Source organism: Paralichthys olivaceus, chromosome 5 (assembly GCF_024713975.1).
Source record: "Paralichthys olivaceus isolate ysfri-2021 chromosome 5, ASM2471397v2, whole genome shotgun sequence".
Taxonomy (NCBI): Eukaryota; Metazoa; Chordata; class Actinopteri; order Pleuronectiformes; family Paralichthyidae; genus Paralichthys; species Paralichthys olivaceus.
Window position 1 is genome coordinate 5,272,861 of NC_091097.1, and position 12,011 is coordinate 5,284,871.

The 12,011-nt window shown below is 39.4% G+C and overlaps 1 protein-coding gene across 1 annotated transcript in view; it reads left to right on the plus strand.

Annotated features, from left to right (window-relative positions):
- LOC109634134 (uncharacterized) overlaps positions 1 to 7,004 on the plus strand; it is a 9,353-nt gene extending 2,349 nt beyond the window's left edge. Inside the window, exons 2-6 of the mRNA XM_069525160.1 lie at positions 1 to 947; positions 1,251 to 1,344; positions 3,067 to 3,116; positions 3,886 to 3,950; positions 4,521 to 7,004. The exon at positions 1 to 947 is cut by the window's left edge and continues 1,047 nt beyond it. Coding sequence (XP_069381261.1) covers positions 1 to 947; positions 1,251 to 1,344; positions 3,067 to 3,116; positions 3,886 to 3,927 — 1,133 coding nt within the window. The 3' untranslated portion in view covers positions 3,928 to 3,950; positions 4,521 to 7,004. The remainder of the gene's footprint in view (positions 948 to 1,250; positions 1,345 to 3,066; positions 3,117 to 3,885; positions 3,951 to 4,520) is intronic.
- The last annotated feature ends 5,007 nt before the right edge of the window (positions 7,005 to 12,011 follow it).

The window sequence follows — 12,011 nt, forward strand, 5'->3', positions numbered from 1 at the left end:
CACAGCCAAATGTTTCACAAAGAGTCAGCAGTAATTCAGACGAGTCTGATGTGGGAGCTCAGACAGAGAGGAAATCACCTCCGAGGGCGCCGCAGCCTCACCGCAAAGCTTTGAACGCAAAATGCTTCAAGCAAAAGAAGCCACTCGCCACTCACAAAACAAAAAAGTTAAGTAGAACAAAACCGAAGCAGAAACTCAGAAACTCGCCACCGCATGACCAAAAGAGCTCATCCTGCAGGAGCGTGTCAGGAAACAAAAAAACTGTCACCAGACGAAAGAGAAAAAGACGAACTCAGACTGGACCCTCTGCTCTGTTTTCTCCCAGAGAGCCAGAAATCATGCTTAAATATGCAAAACTCAAAGGAGAGAAAAAGGACAAGAAATCTGACGGGTTTTATCCCTTCGTTCACATGGAGCACAGAATGTGCACGGTTGTCAACTTTCAAGAAGATGAGGCGACTGTGCGGAGCAGCCGTGGAGGACAGCAGCGGACAGCCACCATGTCTCTGTCTGGATTTGTTCCCAGTACTTCCTGTTTCCAGCTGGGTCGGCTTGGCATGGAGAGCAGGTGTCAGGCCACACTGTCATGCAGCCTCTGTGGTCAGACAGCCAACGCCATGGGGCTCGGGGACCTTCACGGCCCGTACTATCCCACCATTTCTTCTCTGGACGGCCAGAGCTGCAGGACTGAGCAGAAAGAGGAAGACTCACATGGACTCGCTAATAGCCTTTCAATAAACTCCTCAGACAGCGGTTGCGATGGTCGCAACTGCTCTCCTGCCGTCAGATGTTCGCTCGACGGGGACAATGACTCTGTCCCAAAGTTGCCTCTTCATATGGATGAGTGCTGGATCCACGAGGACTGCGGCATCTGGTCCGCCAGCGTCTTCCTCGTTAGAGGAAAGCTCTACGGGTTAGAGGAGGCTGCCCGGCTCGCACAGGAAGCAGTGAGTTACACGTTTGCTTTTGTGGTCAATTTAATAGTTAATTAAAGTGATATTTGCAATTTCTGCTCAAATATTATAGTTTTTACTAAATAAATGTTAATACCCATCAACTTTTTTTAAATGAGATAATCCTAATTACAAGGACATGCTTAAGTAGAAAGAAATAATAATAATTTTAAGTTTGAATCTTGAGTGTCTATCAGGATTAAAAATCGTTTCAGTGACCCAACACTGTAAAAATAAATCATAAAGAACAGACACTGTGTTTGCTTTATTTCTCACTTGGTCTTTTCTCTATCTCAGGTTTGTTCAACCTGCCAACAAACAGGTGCAATAATGGGCTGTTTCCAGAAGGGCTGTCCCAGAAACTATCACTACAGATGTGCCATTCAGTCAGGTACAGCATTCATTCACTCTAACAAACCTTTATTCATGCAAGCATACGCCTTTGAGAGCAAGTGATCTCTTTCAAGGAAAGTCTGATAACAACGTTTATGTCAGAATGATTGATGGGAACCGAAAATCCAAATAACCTGTTTTCATAAACTTCAGTTCTGCTCATTAGTTCCTAAATGCAACACGCTGCACTGCTCATCTTACATGGTGGCTTCCTCGCTAAACTGCTACTGCTCATAATAATAACCCTAACCCTTTTTAAAAAAGTCTCACATTCAATAATCTGAATTAAAGACGTTTAAAGTCTCACGTATCACCAGTTATTTAAAACATTGATGTCTCTTTGTTGTAATTATTTCTCAAGCATACAAATGTATACAGATGTTGCACAGATGTTCGAATGGCTCTGCCCCTCTGCTGTTTTCTAATCACTCACATAAACTGATAATCACATGTCACTTTAACACTGACGTCCTGGCTGTGCGTCTCGATCAGGATGACTCATTGTGATCTGTGAATATGGGCTATACAAATAACATTCGATATGTTTGCAGCCTCATAAACCTTCGAGCGAATCAATCAAACACTAAGTAAACTTCATGCACTGTGATGAGTGTTGGTGTTTATTAGTTAAAGTGAGTGCACTAGTATGTAAACTCCACCTCCCTCTTAATATTTTGGGCTGTTTTGACTCAACAATGAGGATTCCATACACGTAATTGTCTTCCTGGCTGAAAAAATAGGAGGATGCAGTTCTCTGCAGGTCCGAAATCTGCTTTGCCAAATAATTCATCACCCTCCCAGGTCTCTTTTCATTTACCTTGTGGTCAAAGATGTTACCAGCTGATATTTTGGGCAGTTTTGACTCAACATTCAGAATTCAAATTATGTAAAAACCTTATTTTCTTCTTGAAATATTTTGATTCAAGTGTATCGTCCTTTTCGCATTTGCTGTGTCTGCTTCTTGTTACTACCTCTGGACGATGTGTGTATTTGTTGACTGTGTGGATAATGTGTAAGTCATGTTTGTCAGAATACTGAAATAGCAGAAGTCAGTTTACTTTATCTGTTTCTGTTATTTAAGATTTATCATTATGTCTGCTGGATTATACATTTGTATTATATGTTTTCAGTTAATGTTTAAAAGAATAAAGACATTGTTGTTCGATCAATAAGGAGAATTGATCAAATTCAAATGTTCATAGTTAATATTAGGATGAAATTAAAACTTTAAATGTGTTTTCTGCTCACGACTCCAGAGTGTGGTTGGGTGTGTGTGTTAATAACATTTATTTAGAGCAAGTTATGAATGCCATAATAACAGACACTGACTTTACCTCAGAGTTTTTATATTATTATCAGTGAAATCTTCTGAATCGGAATCAAATTGATTTGTGAAATCAGTGGTGATACCCAGCCCCAGTTAAGAAATTACCAATGTAGATGGGGACTGTGAAGAAAAGATATAATAGGTGTATTATTATATTTTGTCCTTCCAGCTGTTTAAATCTTTGCCCACCTGCATCGACTGAGGCTGTGAAAATGTTTAAAGCCCTGAAAGCTTGAGTCACTTGTGTTTGTTATGTGTGTGGGGAGGTTGGCGTTCTCACTCAGCTCGAAATACCGAACCTTTGAGGTTATTTCTTTTTGTGTGTATGTGTGTTTTCAGGCGAAATGAAGGCCGTCAATCTCATTATTAAAGTATCATTCTGTGTGTCTTTAGGCTGCGCCCTCAATGAAGAGAACTTTTCCATGAGATGTACAGAGCACAAGGTAACTGTACTTTTAACCTTGTTAGTCACAAACAGGCCTTTTACAAGTCTGTCAGTTGTTTGTGTGAGGAGCTTCAAGGCCTCTGGGGGGCAGTAGCGCCGCTTTTAGGCTGCTGATTTTTTTTTTTCCCCAGATGATCCATCCATGGCACATTAAGATGTGAGTGTCTGTTTGTGCACTGAGTGTGTGAGAGACAAAAGTAAGATGTGTGAAGGTGATGAAACTGGTTCATCAAAACCTCGCTCCTGTGAGAGCAGCAGCTGCAGATTAAAATGAACATTGATGTTTGTGAAAAAAATAATTTAACTGAAGTAATGAAGAAAGGAGGAAATTCAAACATCTGAGGTTATTTCTCAGCGTCTTGATAATCATCTGATCTGAAAAGGAAAAACAGGAAATTCTCATTTGTTCAAAACTGAACTGATGTGTTTCATGGAAATGATCAATATATAGCAGTTGTTTTACCTTGTAGTAAGGAGTAGAAGATGACTCCTCATTATGACGTAATAAAATACTCATAATTATTGCTTCTTATTAATCATCACTCCTTGAGGAAACAGATGTGTCATGGCGCTGCTGTCTATCCTATAAACTACCTAAATATTGAATATGAGTTAAAATGGCAGTGTGATTGTTTTTGTGACCACGGTCTAGTTTTAGTTTGATTACACGAAGAAGACCTGAAGCTGAATTTATCTGATTAACATCAGAGCATGAAAATGATATTTGTTAGTTTATTAATTTTAGATGATGTGTTTGTGTCCAACAGAACAAAGCGTTCACGAGTGTAACCAGACATCACAAGAGATGACGCCAGACACCGGGGCGCCGGAGGTATGTGATAGCTGTTGCTCAAACAAGTGTCGTTGTAGAAAGTCGTTTTTACAGCTTCTGTCGATTGGGTTATTTTAGGAGGAATTGATGGTTTTGAAATAAAAGGGAATATTGATTAGTTCATTCATTCATGGTGGGCTGCATCTGACAAAAGCAGTGAGAAACCACTTCTTTAGTCTGTTTAGTTGTTTGTTTTTCACATAATTTCCGACATCAGTGTTTCCCATTATTTATTCTAGATGCTAGCAGCTCTCCGTATTCCAATTCCAATCCGGCCACTGTTTCACAATGACACATCTCGTTATAATGTCAGAGATCTATAACTTGTTGTGTGCGGTGCAGTTTGCTGGTGCTCGCTCACGCTGTCTCATTAGCACATGCTCACACTCCCACAAGATTTTTACTGTCCAGGCAGACAGTCAGACCCGAGAGTAAACTTAATTTTACAATTAGGATTATAAAATATATATGTTCAGTTTCAGCTCTCCTTCTTTGTAGGTAAAATATGTATAAAGTATAAGAATAAAATATTTTTTCTCATGTTGTTTTGTGTTGTTTCCTTCCCCGAAGGATCCACAGATCTCCCCAGGGTGGGACGTGACTTTCACCTCTGCTGTTTTTTAAACACTAATAAAAGTGATGAGTCCGAGCAGAAGGAAAAACCTTCTGGAAAGAGTTCACTCATCATGACAGACGGATCAAACCAGGGGCCACTCGAGTGTTTTCACGAGAAGTGTCTTTGTCTTGTTCTGTTCTTTCATAGGTCTTTAAAGTCAGGCAGTTTGACCAACTGGACTGAGCCTAGATCATGTATGTGTGTGTGAGAGTTAATGTGCCTGTGTGTGTGTGTTTGTGTATTTATTCTCGATGATCCACTCGTGGACTAGCCATGTTACAAGTACAGTTTATTATTTGACCATTATAATGAAATTAGAGTTTGAATTAACTTTATTAATTTGTTGTATAGAGTATAATACCTTTATATAAGGCCACTTCTTTGCTTTCTACTGTTTTTGTACAATTTTTCTATCACTGTTATTGCGGCAGTCATCACTTAAACACAACATAATTGATAGACATGGAGATGCATGCACAGTTGATGTTTGCTACAAGCACTTTATAGTATGATTTTACTTTTTATTTATGTCTGTTTGTCGACTCTGCTCTTCCTTTTCTACTATAATTATTTAAATTAAGCAGAAAGCTGAACTCAGCAAGATTTATATATAAAAATATTATTTTCTGTCTAAATCACAGAGTAGGGCTGCTAAAGAAAAAATTCCAATCACACTAACTGAGACCACAAACTGTTGATTCAACATTTCAAGCTGATTTATTTTTGGTGTCAGGTTTAAGGTGCTTCTCTGCGAACAAGATGTGGAAACTTAAAATTAACAAACTGTCTCATAAACAGTTCAACAGTGTCTGTGTTCGATGTTTTGCGGCAGAGCTGGTGAATTTGTCTCTCATGTTTGAGAGTATAAAAAAGATGTAAAGTTCAAAGGTCATTTCTACCAAATCATAAAAAACACCTACATAAGTAATCTGATTACGTTTCCTTTATGTCTGACACTAAAGTCAAGCTCATTTACTCTGATTGGTAATTATTGTAAATTTGATATTTAAAGGTACAGTTTTTAGAATTTTGTGATATCTAGTGTTGAAGTTGTATGTTTCAGCTGAACACCCCTCACCTCACCCTCTCCTTCTAAACATGAAAAAGAACCTGTGGTAGCTTCAGTTGTCATAAAAACTCAAAAGGTTTTAGTTTGTCCAGTCTGGACTAATGTAAAAAACATGGCAGCCTCCATAGAGAGGGTCCCCTCAATGTAAATATAATGTATTTAAATATAAAGGGTCTTTTCTGGGGTATAGAAAAGTATAAATCATTCAATTTAGATGAAACAATCTAGTGAAAACATCATGAGAATTATTCTACATTAAATTTCTGCCAATAGTTCCCTTTCACCTAAATCCTACACACTGGACCTTTAAATAGTTTTAGACTGTTGGTCAGAACAAAAATTGAGAAAATGAAAATCCAAATAGTAATCTGTAGTGTTTAAACCATGTTGGTTTCATTTCAGAGAGTTTGAGTTTTCAGGTTCCCATAATTTGGGAGATGAAAACAGAAAGTTGAATATTGCTGTCGTCTTTAATCTGTATTTGTTAACATTTTGTCAAACTACCTACTTTAAGAATATACTGAAGTACCAGTGAAAGTACAGAGAACTGTCACTGAATTTATTTCATAGCAAAGAAAACATGATCAAAAATAAATCTGCTTGAAATGTTTTTTTCTATGATTCCTAAGCAGCTTTGTGAATACTTATGAAATTGACCGTGGCTAACACAAGTGCTATTCAGGCTAAAACAAACAAACGTGAATTTTTTGGAGGTTAAATATTCTACACTTTTTGTGAATGATCCTCAGCAAATAAAACTATGACTAACATGGACTGTATTTAAAGATGGACGACATGATACCTCCCAAAAATAATGCTAGAACGCGGGTGAAAACGTTACGATTGACCGCTGGGACTCACTTGTGATTGGTCCAGTGCATGTATCTGCAAGGTTCCGCGACCACATTTCCATTCCCTGATCGCTACTGTGCAGGCTCTGGGTCCAAATGATGGCAGCCACCATATCTGGGATATTTTGACTTAATTTTTGGTTAGTGGGTTAAGTGGAGATGCATTGTCCATCTTTATGTACAGTCTGTGACGATGAATTACATAACCTGATCATGTAAACCTGGAGTAAGTTGAAAAATATGTTTTTGTGATTTGCGTGAATTGGCCCATTAATATATTTCTTACCTTTCGTTGCCATATGGATGTGAAGTCCCAGAATGTAGCTTCAACTGTCCATCCTCTGATCTCTTGTATTTCAGTTTTCATGAATCGTGACTGGACTGACATGACAGATGATAAACGGACACTAACTGTTTAAAAAAAGAAAGATGTTAAGTAAATTGTGAGAATTTGTTTCATGCCTGCACTTTATATTAATTGAGGAGTTATTAATTAATAAAAGTCATTTTGAGCTGTCTGTGTTGAACGAGAATTTGAAATGCCAACAGTGTTTGCTTTGCAAAGCTCCCAGAAAGCCTCATGAATGTTGTTTGTGCGGAAAATATTTTCCACAATCATCACTGCTACACAGGAATACACGCAGTTTCACTGCGAGGAAGAGAGTTTGTCTGGGTTTTTGGCAAATCACAAAACATATAAAGGGATTTGTTTTCAACATAATATAATATAAACAAGGGGAGATACCTGTCATGTTTGTGCGATAATAATATTCATCTAGTTTCCATCTTTAAACGTATAAACATCTGACAACTTGAGCTGTTTTTACTTTCATTTTAGAGAGCAGTACTGATTGCAATGCCTCCTCAATGATACAGTCTCTTGTGTGTCAGAGGAGCATGTCTTCTAACTGATGATTTCCCAAGTTTTAGTGGATTTCCACATCTGGATCACTGCTCTGCTGGGTTTTCTGTCTACCTGAGGGAAATAAGACTCTTAAACTGTATCTACCACCACTGCATCCCAACCTCACTAATTAACATGTTTTCACTCCATTTTGAATCTGCACACAAACCCTGAAGTGTACAAAGAACCATCATCAACTGTGTTCTTTCTGTGCACACGCACTGCAATTTACCCTGCAATACTTTGGGCCGGCTGTGTCAAAGTTTTTATTGATACATTCAGTAGTTACTAAGTAACTTTATCATTCATTTGGAGTAAAGTTTGTTTTCACCTGATGAATATAATTCCAAAAGTCCCCCCCTTTTTGCTCTGGTTTTGGCCTTCATTGCCTCCTGAGAGAAATATCTGGCTCTCTAGCTTTTAAATGATACACTATGTTTACTAGATGGGGAAAATGATTTGATAATGGTTGTGAAGAGCAGTGAGAGTGAACCAAAACAGTAAAGATATTTTTGAATCCTTGAAAAGTCATTAAATTATTTATTTTTTTAAACAATTAATTAAAGCAACTATTGGCTTGAAAGATGGATCTTCCCATGTTTTTAACATCACCTCAAAGTGATTTAATGCACCCAACAGCTGTTTGCCATTTGCAGCAGTGCGCTGCATCACTTAGTGTCTGGATATTTTCAGACTTTCACACTGAGCGCTTCTTTTGAGTCACAACCCCAAGTTGTTGGAAATAGTCTTTGTTCCGACACATCGTAGTAATAACGTCTGTCTCTGGAAACATTTTTACAGCTTCTCTCCGTCACACCATTATCACTCGAACCTTTGGCAGCACAAGAAAAATGTTTCTCACCTCTCACCTTGTCAGAATAGACTCGCTGCCCTCAACTCCTGAAATAACCTGGCAGCCAGAAATGGTGAGAGCATGGTGATGCTGTTGCCATGGCAGAGAGCATCTTTTTAATGAAGTGTTGAGGCGAGGCAGGTCACTGCAGCTGAGCTCAATACCACTTCGATTCTAACATAAAAGACCAAGACTAAGAGAAGTGTTAAATGGAAGAAGACTGTATATTTTTGAAGGTGATGGAAACAACATTTTGTTTTATAGTCTGTCTTTTTAAAGATTTATGCTGATGAGGACATCGATGAAAACTCAGATGGTCACTTAAGCTGCTTGCATGCATGCAGATGTCTGAGTCAGCTGCTCTGGACATTTTCTGGAACGTATCCTGCCACCGCCCTTAGTAAAATATCTGTGCCTTTGTAAGAATACAGGACGGATGCAAAAGTGAAAAACAGGTAATATCTCAGGATGAGACACCTACAAATAGGTCAACTTGGAAAGACAAGATTCAAGAGCTTTTGGTGAAAAGGGTCAATACTGGTGTCGATGTGCAGTAAACAAAATCGATTTGCCAAGTGGAATTACTACAACCCTCATCTGAATGTTCTGGAAACTGTCCTGTTGTTGTGACTGCATCTGACCCACTTCATATGCGTAAGACAAACTAAAACCAATTATCTAGGCTTTTTATATATATTTCATATGTAAACACTATAAAAGGATACCAGAAATTCACAGTGATATTGCATATGGGAATTGGAAATATACATTGGATGTAACAATTCAAAAAGTATTGCACACACATCTGAAGATTGAATATGAGATAGATAGATAGATAGATAGATGGAAAGGTAGGAGGTAGATTGAGGTTACTGTCCGTGTTTGTGCAAAGTGAGCAGTTTTAAAGTAACCCTGACAAACGTTGTAAGTACACAAGAATGATATTGGATGAGAGGAATAATTGTTACACTGTTTTTACATGTTTGTTAAAAAGTCTTATTGCTGTTGGGACGAAGGACCTTCGAACGCTCCTGAAACACCTCGTCAGTAGTCCAGACTATTCTTCTGCACCATCGAGACTTTATGTGACACGCCCCATAACAAAGCTTGGCAAAGCAAGAGTGGAGGCTGGCCTTGAAGAGGCAATGTTGCAGACAGAGGCTGACAAGAGGAGCTGCACTGATGGGCAGTATGAGGGAGTGTTGTCTGAACATTAGAGGATGTAAACATCCATCCTTTAATAATGTTGTGCTGAGTCATGTCATGGGGAACAAAGCATCTCTGGATGACACTATGGCCTCGTTCAGTGCTGTATCCAGATTGATTGACAGGAAACAGGTGAAATGCAATTTTTGATAATCGGATGAAAACCACATCTGGAGTTTGAAGTGTTTCCGATCAGATGAATAAAGAAAAGCTGATCGTGAACACGAGATCATTGCACATAAAGCAAATAAAACGTGGGGTAATGAAAGATGGAGAGGTCAGTCTAGTTTTTATTATGATTCTTCTTTCTTTTAAAGAAAAGAAAAGGGCCATCAATGGGGGAGGGGGTGGTACTCTGTGTAGCCTCAGAGTTGCTACTGTGGACGCTCTGTGTTGGTGATACAAGGCCACTCACAGGGCTGTGATTCATTCTCGGTTCTGACGTCAAAATGACTGTCTGGGTTTATTCTGGTCTGAAAAAAGGAACACGCTCCCATAACGTCATCCCATTACAGTGTTTATGCCTGCAGCTGCACCTGGAGCCTCTCTCCCGCTCCTCTTTTATTGCCCTCTTCCTTCTTTTATTGTTCCCCTCCTCGCCATTTTCCTTATCTACCTTATATTCGGTTCTTTACCTTTGCCATTCCTCGCTCAGGCTGCAGGCTTATCTCAGCTGGTGGGACAGACAGACTCCTGCGATCACAATCCTCCTCACTATCTCTGCAGCACAGCTCTGCTGCTTTTGCAGGAGGTTCGGTGCAAAACGCTGCCGCTGAATCTGACACGAGACAAACATGCAAATGAACCTGCAGGTTTCTCTCTGAGCTCAGTCTTGTTGCATAATATATTTAAAAAAAACAAAATCAGCAGAGCTTAGACTTGAGGAGTCAGTGAGTGTGGAACATTCAGTACACGCTGTCGATAAAACTGCAAACCATGTTTGTGAGCTCACAAAACGTCTTGGCACCAAGTCAGAGACCTTTTGCTGCACAGATCACAATATGTTGTTGAATCTCAAAGTGCTGCTGGTACAGTTTCCTAGAAATGAAGCCAAATCCTCGTGATCTCCCCCTTTTGTCTGGTTGCAGTGCCTCCTCCATGTTGGCAAATGGGGCATGGACCAAACTAAAAAATACCAAAGAACATGTTAGATACATGTTCCTGTATATGTATTGAACGTAGTTCATATCACGCTGTTTGGTTAGGTTCATGTTTCTGCTAAGTTTGGTTTTGATTAATTATTTGATGCCATAAAAACAAAACATCATTTGACAGCTGAGACTGATGCGATTGGTCGAGCAGGAGTTCAGTAACGTTGCTCCACTCCATGATCATGACTACGCAGACTCTGGCTCCAAATTATATCAAATTGGCAAGATGGTTTCATCTGTATCTGGAATATTTTAGCTTCATTTTTGTACAACTAGAGGAAGTGGAGATGTGTCATCCATCTTTATTGACAGTATAGCAATCTAAATACCATAGGTCAACTACACAAGAATACCTCAGAGTCTGGCAAGAGGGATTCTTGCTTGTGAGAAATCCATACCTCATAAGGTTACTAAGAATGCATGAATAAAGGTTTCAACCATCCATCTATTAACTGATTAATTCTTTGCTTATCCAGGCTTGGGTCACGGAGTTAGCCGGCCAATTAGGGTATTCCAGATATCCCCCACCCCAGGCATGCTTTTCAGCTCTTCCTGGAGGATTCCCAGGCATGTTGTCCCTCCAGTGAGTTCGAGGTCAACCTGGTACACCTCCAATGGAAGCTGCCCAGGAGGCATCCTGACTGGATGCCTAAACCACCTCAGCTGGCCCTTATTGAAGGTTTGACCTGGTCGGGATCAAATGAAAAATGAATCGCCATAGACAGTAGTTTAACTCAAAGGGGACATAACATAAAATAAATCAAATTTCATGGCAATCCATCCAGAAGTTTTGATATTTCTCTTTAAACCAGGCTAGTCAAAGGATTCCTCCTTTGTGGAACATGAACGTCAGCACAAACCTGCATTGCCATCCATCAACTCATTCTGGAGATATTTCAGCCTCGACTAACAGAGCTAATTTTGCTGCTGCAAAACTTTGTCCTTGATTCGATCGACAAGATGAAACTCTCACTTCAGACATTATTCTCTCACATGAATAAGCTTGTTTTGAAAAAATGAAAACAACACCAGCGGTAACATGGAGTAACCTTATCCTCTCCATCCTCAAATCTTTTATTTCTCATGCAGAACCAAACTCTCTGTTCTGCTTCTTTGCTGGTGGTGAATATGTAAACATGTTGGTGGGAGAAACACTGAGATCAGTGAGAGCGGCTGTAATTGCTATGCTGAACATGCAGAGGGACTCGATGATTTGCTCTCCAGCTCAGCTACACTCGGCTGTTTTTTCTTTCTCATTGGATCCTTCCTATCGAAGCCGACTGGCTTTGTTTTGTTGGACTGACACTGTGAAGATGAATTTCATCCTTCACTTTCTTATCAGTCTGTAAAAATGCTTTGTAGCGTTCAAATCTGCAGTATTACTTTTTTGCTCTGTTGCATAAAAAGGTTT